Consider the following 13,069-nt stretch of genomic DNA (forward strand, 5'->3'; position numbering starts at 1 on the left):
AAAGAAATGGTTTGAAACAACACGTTCTTCTCCTAGTGCCTATTAAAGTTACTATGAGAAAAGTCATCACAACATTTTGGAAACCACAAGCTGTTATGACGGCAAGAATGATGCCAACATCACTTTGTACTTTGAAGGTTTATCCTCTCCCTCTCCTCCCATACAAACACAGAGTCTCAATGTAAACATCTCTTAAATTGGAGAACCAGTTGACTGGTTGTCATTGCAACAATGGAGGCAGCTGGTGCTGCAGACGATGGAGTACTGTACCTAAATTCAGGAAGTCCTGAATTCAGATCCAGCCTCAGGCACTTACTAGCTGTGTGACCCTGGGCAAGTCCCTTTAACTTCTGTTTTTCAAACTGTAAAGTAAGGACAACAAAAGTAAGGACCTACCTTACAAGATTATCATAAGAATAATATGTGATAACTGTTTCATGAAAAGTACTTAGACAAGTTCCTGGTGCTAGTAGGCAATACATAAATGTGTATTCCCTTCTATTCCTCAATGGTAGGAATGTATCTACATAAGACGTAATAGGCACATTCATTAAATAGCTGGTTTGAGCCTTTTGACTTCTCACAATCCATACTAATCTCTGTGACTATCAATGGGTCAATGAACCTTGCAAATTATTAGTATGGACAAAGTGAACAGATCAGCCTTGCCATCGTGTACTTATAACAGGCATACATAGATGCAGTGTAAGGCTTCTGAGAAGCTGGGGTTAAGACCAAGAGTAAAATCACATTTTGGTTGATTCCTACAAAAGACAATTAGATCGTGCTTTCATAATATTTGGAAAAAGATCTGATTTCCCATTTGGTTACCTCCTCTATGTCTCATTAACTTTAAACAGAGGAAAGGGAATAAGGGTATTTACTTTGAAGGAGAGAAAACTTAATGGCCATTTGACATCTGTCTTCAAGAATTTAAAGGATTGTCATTTGGAAGAGAAATTGGGCATTGTACTTGGTCCTCAAGAGAGTGATTAGGTGCAGTGGGTTGAAGTTCCAGGAAAGTGGACTTCAGCTCAAGATAAGAAGTTTATAACCTGTAGGGCTGTTCAACAATAGAAGGATGTTCATGGGAGCTACTGCATTCCTTATCACTAGGGCTATTTGCATAGAAGTGAGACAACCATGTCTCAAGGGTGTTGTAGAAGGAATATTTGTATCCAGGAGCAGTTTGGCTATTGTGCTTGTGGGTAGGAATTCTGACAACTGAGGCAATTTCATCTAAGTGGAGATAGTTCGAAAAGGTGTATTCTAGGACAGGAGGTGGGACCTTCGGGAATGTCACAATGCAATTCACAACAGTTCAGAAGGCAATACATCCTCTCCCTGTTAGCACCCCGAGCTGAGCCAATTTCTCTGTCTAAGCTGAGAACCAAATAACCTCAGAGTTCTCTTTGAGGAACATAATAACCATTGGAATTAAGGTTATGAAAGACATGTGGTAGTTATACAGGATATGACTAGGTTAATTATTACAACTATAGATATGTTGATTATGATGACTGACAGTGGGGTTTTGGGAAAAAATATCTGGGACATATGGTCTCAGATACAATAGACAATAGTAAATTATTCCACTTGCAATTCTTCCTTGAGACTTTCCAATTTGAAGATTCATTTGAAAGTGTCTTATACCACTTGCTAATAGCTGTTCAAACTATTTTTTTTAAATCAAGTCCCTAAATAGAAGTACACCATTACTCTAAATCACAGAATTTCTGATCTGGAAGAGAGTTAAATGGCCACCTAATCCAGCCCTTACCAGAAAGGAATAACCATTATAATTTACCTGACAAGTGTCATCCACCCTCTAATTGAGGTTCTCCTATTCTATGCTTCTAGTTTATGCTGGGGCCAAGCCTTCTTGAACATGCTTTTAGCCCTATTCCACAACAAAGGTCCAAATAGGACAGAATAGTAGAAAACCCAGATATATCCACAGGGAATTTTGAATTTGGTTGGCTTCTGCAGAAGCCTCAGCATCTTTTAGCCTTCTGTCTATATTAGAACATGCTTTTGAGAGAAAGTACTTGGGCAGGTGATCGTCAAGAAGCAAAAGCAACAAAAAAGCCAGATGCTTATCTTTTCATCTGAAATCGACTTTTCCTCCTCCAAAAGAATGTAAGCTCCTGGAGGGCAATGACTGTTTTATTTTTAATCATTGCACTCCCAGAGCATAGCACAATGCTTAGTACAAAATAAACATTTAATAAACGCTCCAACTGAATTAGATGGGGGTAGTGGAATTTATGTCAGAAAATTAAAAGACTCTGAAAATCTTTGCTCTCATGGGTATGGATAAGATAAAAGTGATTAGTTAGAGCAGCTTGTATATAATCATCATGGGATGAATTTTTAATGATGATGATAAGATCGAACCTGTGATTTCCTTAGTATAGGAAACACCCAACAACAAAGTTCTGATTGTTAGTACAGAATGGCACCTTTTCTTCAATTTAGACTGTTAGTTGCTTGGGAATATTGAAAGCTTAAATTAGTTGTCCAGGGTCCCATAGCCAGTATAAGTCAGAAGCAGGACTTGAAACCAGGACAGCTGAACCTGGAGATCATGATTATACCTTGTGCTTTCTCCTTAATGAAGAGAGACAGGCAGTGTCTATAGAGCAAAGCTTCAGTAGTCGGGAAGATCTGAAATCAAATCCTGACTGTAATTACCTAGTAATTTAACCTCCCTGAACTTTAGGCAACTAAGACCTATTATACTGCAAATGGATTGTGAATTTTGTTGGTGGAATTCTTACATTAATTAAATAATGGATCATGGATATATTAATGTAATAATAATGACAGAGACATTTATTTAGAATTTTCAAACCAGTTTTCTGAAAAGCTAGACCTTTAGTTATGGAGAAGGATTTGAAATCTTTGTGACAAAGGTGGGGTGTTGACCATGGGAGCTGAACTCAATGGTGTCTAAGGTCTCCCCTAGCAAATCTTTGATCCTATGGACCTGCATTAACACTTAACTTTCATTATAGAATGGGTTGCTAGTTATCCAAAAATAAAGCCCCACTATAAACAGGGGGAAAATATTGATATTCCTTGCTTAAAAATAAACTGGGTAATTATTGGCAATAATATATCTTATGTTAACATGAAATCAGCACCCACAAGACAACCTTTTGGGAAAAAAAGATTCTGTTTTTTAGATTACTGCTATTATCCAAAGAGTTCTTATTTTCATCTCGATTTCTTCTCTATATTAAATCTAGAATTTCTCTGCAGCTCAACCCATCAATACACATGACACCAACATGTCTTCTGTTAAACTGAATGACAATTAGTAGTATCAGTAAACAAAATCAGATTGGAGATTTGGCAATATGCTTAAAATAATATACATTGTATTATAATGTGACAGTGTATTTCAGTATGTACTCTTGTATATTTATGTGGAAATTCTACCTCTTGAAAGAATGAGTTTTTCCTTGTTGGAAAAAAACAGACTGAAATGGCATAGATGAAAGCAATTTGGAGTTTTGAGTGGTAAGGACCACAGCAGGCCCTTCTGAGCTGTCCATAGACTATGGTTCTGAAGATACCATTACGTGTTTGAAGTAGGCTATATAGGCTATAAAGATGTACTTGAAATGTTGCCTTTCCATTTATAGTATTTTGAAGGAGTATATATATTTGTAGATATATTTCCTCTAGGTTGCTTGAAAAAAATGGACAAGACCTTACTGAAAAGCAAATATGTGCTCCCCTCTTTCTATTACCTAGCAAGTTTTAAATGACATTGTTGCTAATAACTTGTGGATCTGTAGGGTCTCTCCACCCATAATCCTACCGAAATCATTCGCTAAATGACAGCCTATCCAGTTTAGTTTTGTTGATAAAAGAGGTAATTTTCTTTTCTTGACTTTCTAAAAATGTAATATCATGAAACTTTTTTTTAAATGATGGAATGCTTTTATCGAAAGAAGAGATTGAATTTACTTTACATTATTTTTCTTTTTTATTGATCAATTTTGCTGATTTTTTAAAAATATTTTTTCTTATATGGAATTATTCTCTGAGATGGGGGATGAGGTGGGATACAGGGGAAATGAATGCAATGTAAATAAATATATATGCATATATACATAGACATGCTATATATAGTCTACACCTATATACATACATGTATATTTTACATATTTATTTGCCAGATACCCCATCCTTTATTTACACATAACTTTATATTATTATTTTTAATGACTCTTTTGCTATTGTAACACTGCTTAAGTGGTTTTATCTGGAAAAAGATTGAATGACACAGGAAATTGACATCTGTTTGAATCCTATCACTCCTGGTAGAGGTAGAAAGACCAGCATCCCTTATCATGATGCTATTGACCTTGGAGATCATTTTCTTCAGGCTTCCTTAACCTTGGATCCACGAACTTAGAATATTTGAGTAATTTAAATGGTTTTCTTTGCCATCCCACATTGTTTCATGCATTTAAAAGCATAATACTGAGATAGTGAGAAGGGGCAGTGGGTTTCACTAGACAGCCAAATGGGTCAGTGGGAGGGAGGGAGGGAGGGAGGGAGAGAGGGGGTGTGAGAGAGAGAGAGAGAGAGAGAGAGAGAGAGAGAGAGAGAGAGAAGAGAGAGGAGAGAAGAGAGAGAGAGGAGAGGAGGGCGGGGAGAGGGAGAGGAGGAGGAGGAAAAGAAGAATAATTTTTGTTTTTGCTAAGTCTTTCATGGTAGAGATGAGGAAACATGCCCTAGGCAAAGTAACCCCCTACCTGTGTAAGCTTGGGCAAATTCAGGAAAAGATTAGAAAGCAGGTTCTCTCACTTCATATCTATTGCTTATATCCCAGTCAGGGGTCATTTCCTTTCACCCAGGAAATGCACTCATTATTACCCACCATATATTCACATTATAAGAAGTATTATTTGCATCTGCCAAACAATTTAAAGATTAATTAACATCATGTGCCTTTTTTGCATTTACACTATACAGGAGTTAGATGAAAACTGACTCAGGGACAACACTCATCTTGCGCCTTCCTTTTGGCCCCATTTTCCAAATCTGTCAAATTATCATGATGGAAGTAGATGAGGTGACTTGCTAGCTCCTTTCTAAATTTCTCCTGGGATATTATCAGAGGTCTAGAGACTCGAGCTTTCAAAATTCATGCTGGTTTTTCCCCCTTTCTTACCTGATCGCATTCCACTTTTAACACTAGGGGAGGGGAATCACTTTGCACATAGGCCACTGAGCACCTTTTCCTAATTAAAGACTCTTGAGAGGTAGCAGAAGAGAGAGGGGACCAAATCTGGAATTATGGATACCTAGAGGGGAATCATGGAGTAGTGTATAGGGAGGGTTTTGGACTTGGGGTAAAGGAAGACCTAGGTTTAAATTTCCCCCCAACACCAGCTGGATAACCTGAAACGGTGACAGGAGTGGAGACACTGAAAAGTTCCCACAAGGATGAAATAAGATCCTTCTTCCCCGTCTCCCTTCCCAATGAAATCTCTATCTACAAATAAACCAGAAAACCTCTTCTAGGGGAATGACTTGATATTTGGCCCTTATAATCCCTCCCAGTGGGGCCTCCCCACCCCCATTAATTTGCTTTTCATGACAGACCTAAGAAGCAGAGATTTTACTGTAAAAGTGAGACTATCAAACAATTAGACATGTTTCCAATATGACCTTTATTGAGCAAGAACTGCTGGGACATTTTACATCAATCCACAAAAGGTTGCAAACTGCATGTCAGAGGTTCTCCCATGAACGAATGCCCATCTTAATTGCACCAGTGAGGTAAACATAATTATTCATAAATAGCTTTCTTAAGGCTAAGAGTTCTGTTTCTTTATTATTATTATCATGATCATTATTATTAATATTAATATAGTTTTTGGCTCAGTTGAATCGTTGCATAATACATCTCAATACATCCCTTCAGAGTGTCCCCCCCCTTCCAACAGCTTAGGAAACGGGAAAAAGAAAAATTTCCTAGGTACATTACAGATCATGCATTGTTAATCCCCCGAAAACTGTGAAGGGAGCACACCCTGAGCTTGCATGCAGGTCCCTTATGTTGCACAAAGTAAAATACAGTGTCTGGAGCCCTCATGGGAGAACCGGTTCTGCTTTGAAGCCGTCAATCACATGCATTTTGAAGTTGTCATATGGCTTAACCTTTTGTACCTGACTATTCTCCTAATCGCTCTGGGTGACTTCTTTGACTATAGCATGAGAAGTGACCTTCTCTACCTTTTTTGTGGACACTAGCTTCTCCTCGAAGGTTTCTTCATGCTCCTCTACCTTTTGGGTTACGGTGACAGATTTGGTGATATATTTGGTAGCCCCATCCCCACCCTCACTGGTGATTTTCTCTATCTTTTTGGTCACCACGACTTTCTCTTCACTCTTGTCTCCCTCTTTCTTTTCCTCTGCTGGGCTCAAGTCAAGCCCATTGGTGACCACCCCTTTCTCCTCTTCTCTTCCACTACCTTTTTCTTTGGTTTCCTGCTCCTCCTCCTCTTTGCCTTCTACCTCCCCATTGACAGCTATGTCTTCCTTTGTAGATCCCTTTCCTTCTTCACTCCCTCCCTCCTCCTCTTCAGCCTCTTTCTCAGAACCAACCTTAGTGGGTTTGGTGACAGTGTCCACCTCCTCCACAGGTGTTTTTACGGGGGACTCAGCTTTCTTCTTTTCCGGGACCTCTTTTGCGCTTTCTTCCTTTTTCTCTTCTTTGGGGGCTTCCTTCTCTCCCTCAGCTGCTGCAGCTTCTTCCTTCTCCTCTTCCTCTGCTTTAGCTTTCACCTCCTCCACGGGAGATTTTGGCATTGGTGATTTTGGCATGGGAGACTTTGGTGTGGGAGATTTGGCTGTAGGGGACAGAGCCGCAGGGGACTTTGTTGTTGGTGACTTTGCTGGGGGAGACAGAGCCGCAGGGGACTTTGTTGTTGGTGACTTTGCTGGGGGAGACAGAGCCACAGGGGACTTTGCTGCAGGGGATTTTTCTGGGGGAGACAGGGCCGCAGGGGACTTTGCTGTGGGTGACTTTGCTGGGGGCGACAGGGCTGCAGGAGACTTGGCTTTCTCAGTTTTCACTGATGTAGATTCTACAACAAGCTCCTTTATGACGACTTTTTCCTTAGCTTTCACTTCTGTTTTTTCCTCCTTAGCCTCAAGTTCTTCACCCTCAGCTTCAGTTTCTCCTTCTTCTTGTTCACCCTCATCTTTTTCACTAGATCCTTCCTTTTCAGATCCTCCTTCCTCTGCTTGGTCTGACTTAGCACCCTCATCTTCTTCCTCCTCTTCCTCCTCTTCCCCTTCTTTCTCACCCTCTTCTTCACCTTCCTCAGCTTCTGGGGCAGCAGCCTCCACAGCTGCTTTTTGGGTGGCCACAACTTCTTCCTCTCCAGCTGCTTCTTCTTCTTCCTCCTTTTCCTCTTCCTCCTTCATGGCACTAGAAGCCAATTCTGCCTCAATAGCTGCCAGGGCATCTTCCATCTCTGACTTCTCATCCTCCACTTTGGTCTCTTCTATGATCTCCTCGACGAATTTGTGCTGAACCTTCAGCTTGGGGGCCTCAACTTTTGTTTTCTGTATTTTACTGGATATTGTGACAGAAGGCTGTCTGTGTGTGTAGAGAGGGCCAGTGATGCTGCCAGAAAATGTACTGAACCTGGTCTCCTCGCCTTCTAGCAATTTTCTGGGGAGACAAAGAACATGGAAATATGACTCAAGAGCTAAACCTGCTAAGCTTTGTGTGGGCCCACTGTGAGTGAGACTAAGTGAAGATTATGTTTGGAGTAAGCTGAGAAAGCCAATCTCCTGTAAGCTCAGCATTAACAGGCAGTAGGCTTATTTCAGTGTCAGAGCTCGAGAATCCTTGGTGGCTAGTCCACTCCCAGTTAATCACTTAAGTTTAGGATCTCCCTGGCTGCTCACTAAATTGCAGGAGAGCTGCTTGGGAGGGAGGGGCACCATTTGGTGCAAAAACTTTAACCCTAGTGGCCAGATAGGGTGGCTGCAGCTTTTTCCTTAAGCATCCTGCTTCTTCCAGAATATGGCTTGGGGTTGGTAGAGACATCAAAACAAAACAAAACAAAACAAAACAAAAAAAAAAAACCAAACCAAACTGTTCTAGTACCTAGACAAACACTTCCCTCTATAGCCACTTAGATTTTAGAAGGAAAAGAGTGATATTTCTGTCTAGATCTGGGGATCTTAATCTTTGCTGTGTTAGCTCCCCCACACCCTCCACTTAAACAGCATGATGAAGTTTATGGACCCATTCTCAGATGAATGGCTTTTAAATAACTTAAAGAAAATGCTAAATTTCTATTAGAGGTTAAGGAAAATGTTTTTTTCCTATCAAAATTCAGGGGTCCCCTGAAATCTATCCATGGACCCCTTTGGGACCCCTAGCTCCCCAGATTAAGAACCCCTGCCCTGGAGCTTGTAACATTTCAATTATGCAAAAAACCTTATTTTAAATAAATAAGCATTTACTGTGTTTTAAACAGGTGTTTCATTAAAAAGACTGTATATTAGTATATTTAAATTGTTGCTGATGAAGGTTGAAATGGTGAAAAAATAAAGGCATCTCTCCTTGAAAAGCTTAAGGGAATTTTGGACTAATGCCCAAATCTAGAAACTGGCTCAGATTAGACTAGATGAGAAACAGGGCTAAACTGGAGAAGACTGAGAAATATTTCCAAAAAAAATACCTCTTCCCTATCATTCACCCAGTTTTTTGGATCTTAAAGGCACAGCAGCGCTTAATGCCATGTCATGATGTTAAAGAACTTTAGATACCACACACACACACAAGCCCCCACCCCTATTCTGAACTTTTGTATATGTATGTGTGTGTAGGCTCACATCAATACCAGCTCTCCCAGGCTGCAGTGTCCCTCCATCTATCTAGGTGGGTGGCGCCAGTTTGCCCAAACCGACTCTGCAGTGCTGTGATTATTCCAGACACGTCCACAGCGGGGCTACCATACCTGTATGCTGCAATCTCAATATCCAGGGCCATCTTGACATTGAGGAGATCCTGGTACTCCCGCAAGTGACGGGCCATCTCCCATTTTGTTCCCCGTAGCTCATTTTCCAACTGGTGAATTGTGTCCTAGAAACAGACAGTCCAAGTTCCCTTCCAGTCAACAACATGCAAGCTGAGATCTCATTCCCTTTCCTTCAGACACCTGGTGTGCCTCTTCTGCCCTCTCCCCAGATCTTAGCTTGCACTCCTAAGAAATGCCCACTAAGCAGAAAGTATTCTATGTTAGCCAGCCCAGTGCTCTAAGATGCATTAAAATACACACACACACACACACACACACACACACACACACCCCCACCCACGCAACCTCTAATCCTCCCTCCACCCTCTATAGCCTAACACCAAAGATGAACTGAACAACAGAAACAAGAAACAAAAACAAACAACAGAAGGCATTTTAATCTTTCAAAGAAAAAAAAAATCTTGTACTTTGCTAGACATGGCATTCTAAAGAGAAACTGTTCAATCTTTACTTTTAAACTAAAATATAACACTTAGGAAATACCCGTTTTTCAACATAGACATATAGAGGCACTCTAAAAGTTCCTTTGCCATCTGAAACCCAAAAGATGAGAAAAACAAGAACTTTTCTTTTAAGACTTTTTAAGGAGCATGCAAAAACTCGGGAAGATCATAAACTGCAAGCAGAGACACATTTTAGGGAAGAGCTAGAGAGGGCGCTCCAGAAGTTTGACACTTTTCTTAGAGTAGGACTGGAACTTTGAAAGGTTTTTTTTTTTTTTTCCTCCTCCTGGGCTAGGCCAACTCTGCACGTAAAGGACCAGGGAGGGGAGACGCTAGGTACTGCGCTGGAGGACACAAAGAGATGGGGAGGGGCTTGTTCTGAAAGGATGTAGGATCGGGACCAGGGTGGAGAGGATCAGAGGGGAGATGCAGGTCTAAAGGGCACAATGACTGCGGAATTTCGGGACGAGGGTTCTGTATCTTGCAGACATGTCAAAGGAGAGAAAGGAGAATAGTTGAGATTTGAGAAGACAAAAAAAGATGAGAAAGTAGGGGCTGATGCAGCGAAAAGAACGGGGTGGTAGTGGTGGTGGGGAGAGCTCCAGAGAGCCAGAAAGGCCGAGAGCAGGTGATGGGGGGAGGAGAATAAGAAATATGCAAGAAGGTCTCGGGAGGATGCAGAGAGAAGGGAGGCTGGGGAGCGGCATGGGAGGGGCACTGCGGCTAGAAGATGTTCTCTTCTCCCTGCTGTCCCCGTCCGTCCAGTCCCGACTCGGCTTACCTGGTAGCTGCTTAGATCGTGATTGTGGCGCTCCTCGATGTCGCTGAGCTGTCTCTCCAGGGACTCCTTGGTGCCGCGCACGGACTCAAGCTCGATGCTCTTGGACTGCAGCTGGCGCCGGTACTCGGCGATTTCCTCCTTAGCAGAGCGGATGGCCTCCTTATTCTGCTCGGCCGCCTCAGTGAGCTTGGCATAGCGGCACTTGAACCACTCTTCGGCCTGGTGCATGTTCTGGTCCGAGTGGCACTCGAGCTGAGAGCGGATCTCCTTGAGCGCCGACGTGATGTCAGTCTTCATGTAGTCCTTGCGCTCCACGGTGATGTGTGACGCCTGGATCTGCGCCAGCAGGTCAGCCACCTCCTCCTCATGGTTGCTACGCAGGAAGGCTACCTCGTCCTGCAGAGACTGCACCTTCTTGTCCAGCTCCACCTTAACCATGGACGCCTCCTCGATGTCCTTGCGCAGCGCGCGGACCGCAGCCTCTGTGTCATCGCGAAGTCGCGCCTCCTCATCGAAGCGCTCTTTGAGGCGGTGAATGTCCTCTTCTAGGTGCTCTGACTCGAGCTGCACCTGCGCTTTCTCGTGGTTCACCTGCTCCAGGCCGGCGCGAAGCTCGCGCAGTTCCTGCTCATAGACGTCGCCAAGTTGCGCGTGGGACGCCTGCTTCTGGCGCAGAGCCTGGATCTCGGCCTCGATCTCCTGGTTCTGCTGCTCCAGCGAGTGTACCTTCTCGATGTAGCCGGCAAAGCGGTCGTTGAGGCCCTGCAGCTGCTCCTTCTCGTTGGCGCGCACCAGCTTGAAGTCGACGCCCACGCCACCGGGGCCGGTGGCCGTCCCGTTCAGTAGCGAGGATGACTGGCTGAAGTCCAGGCTGCTCTCTGCTGAGCTGAGCAGCGCGGAGCCCAGGCCGCCGTAGGCGCTGCGGGGGATAGCTCGCTTGTAGGACACGGACATGGCCGAGCTGCTCAGGCTGCCGCCGCCGGCTGAGCCGCGGGACCAAGACTGTGAGCGGAAGCCGCTGGACGGCGAGCCGCCGCTAGTGCGGCTGTAGCTGGCGCGGGTCTCGGTGACCCGCCGGTAGGCGGCCGGCGCGCCCAGCGACTCTAGCGCGTAGCTCATGGTGGACCGCTCGGGGAGGCACGGGGCCGGCTCAGCGCTCTGCCGGCCGCCGCGCGCCCCCTTATATAGGCGGCCGCGGCGCCCGCGGGGCAGGGCGGGGAGCCGCCCCGCCGACGCACGCCCCGTGCCGTGGCCGCAGAGGCACGGGGGGCGGGACCAAGAGCCGGGGGGCGGGGCACGGGGCGGGACTAGGCCCCCGGAGCTGCTGGCCTGCTGCCTGGGTGGACTAGCCGGCCTCCCTCGCCCCCCTCCTACTTCCCCCTCCCTCCCCTCCCCCGCTCCCTGCACAGCTTCCAATCTTTTCTCCTTCCCTGCCCCCTCTTCCATTGCTCCTCGGCGGGGGCCCTGCCCCTCTCGCAGCTCCTTCCACCCCAACCCCGCTCCGGGTCCTCTCCTTGGGGCCCCACCCTTTCAGCTCCCTTGTTCTTGTCCCCCTCCCCCATTGATGCTGGGTCCCAGCCCCCTCTACACTCCTTCCATCTCTCGCGTGTCTGGTTTATCCCTCCCCCCAGAATCTCTCGGTGTGTTTTTTACTCCCCAAACCCCATTTTCTGCTCTCCTCTGCTCCTTTTTGCCGTTCAACCCTCTTTCCCCCTCCCCTCTTCTGGGCTCTGACTGTCCGCGCTACTTTCATCTCCTGTCCCCTTCCTCCAACACTACTCGGCCCAGTCCTTACTATTCTTCTTTCACCACCCAACCACCCCTCCCTCACTCTGCTTCTGGGCCCTGGCCCTCTAGGATCCCCTTTCACCCCAAGCCCCTTTTCCTGAGCCCCTCCTTGCTCCCAGACCCCAATATTTGCTCTTCCACCCTCTCCCTCTTTTTTCTATCTGTTTCTTGTCAGTACCCCTTTTCCCCTAGCCACCCCGCCCCATTCTCTGTCCTCTCCCTGCTTTGTTTCTCAGCCGTGTCCCTCTGAGCTCCTTCCACTCCAGTCCCCTTTCCCCTTTACCCCGTACCCTGTGGTTCTCTTCTCCTGGCTGCTTTTTTTGATCCTCTCCCCTCACCCGCGCCATTGCTCCTCCACTTTGGCCCTCTACTTATTTTTTCACCTCCAGCAGCGTCCTCTTCCCTCCCCCACGTCCTCCCTGCCCCCAACTTCTCATCCCTAGGAAGATCCTTGCCCTTTCCACTTCCAGCCTCTCTCATATGTCTTCCCCCCACAACTCCTGTCCCACCACCCACCTATTGCTTCTCACTGTCTGTGTTCTCCTTCCACCCTAAGTCCCCCCTTCTTAGATCTTTCCCCACAGACGGCACTCTCCTCGCCACCATCCTTCTCTATGTACTTTTTCTGTAACTAGATCTTCCCTCCTCAGTTCTTTATTTCCTCTCACCCCTTGATTCCTCTTATTTTGCTGGAAGGTCCCCCCACCCCGGCCTCATTTCCTTCTTTCTCAGTCTTTCCGTCGCCCTGCCTGCATCACCCCTTTCTCCATGTTTTCATTCACCCCTTTTTCCTGTATTTCCCTCTTTCTTCCCACTTCCACTTTCTCTACTTAAGCCCCACCCCCAACAATTCTATCAGGGCTGCCTGAGGTACCTCCTCCCCTTCTCAGCCGCATTTCACATCTCTAACCATGTTTCCTCCCCCTTCACCCGTGTCCCCCTCTTTCTCCAATTTCTTTTCCTGAACCCCT

General features: G+C 45.3%; 1 protein-coding gene across 1 annotated transcript; it reads right to left on the bottom strand.

Moving 5' to 3' along the window:
- Nucleotides 1–5,674: 5,674 nt before the first annotated feature.
- Nucleotides 5,675–11,588, bottom strand: NEFM (neurofilament medium). The gene is made up of 3 exons (XM_036748253.1): nucleotides 10,311–11,588; nucleotides 9,006–9,130; nucleotides 5,675–7,705 (listed from the first exon to the last, which is right to left on the bottom strand). Exons 1-3 carry the CDS (start codon nucleotides 11,427–11,429, stop codon nucleotides 6,205–6,207), a joined length of 2,745 nt encoding a protein of 914 aa, XP_036604148.1. The 5' UTR covers nucleotides 11,430–11,588; the 3' UTR covers nucleotides 5,675–6,204.
- Between the last annotated feature and the right edge of the window lie 1,481 nt (nucleotides 11,589–13,069).

Source organism: Trichosurus vulpecula, chromosome 3 (assembly GCF_011100635.1).
Source record: "Trichosurus vulpecula isolate mTriVul1 chromosome 3, mTriVul1.pri, whole genome shotgun sequence".
Classification (NCBI taxonomy): Eukaryota; Metazoa; Chordata; class Mammalia; order Diprotodontia; family Phalangeridae; genus Trichosurus; species Trichosurus vulpecula.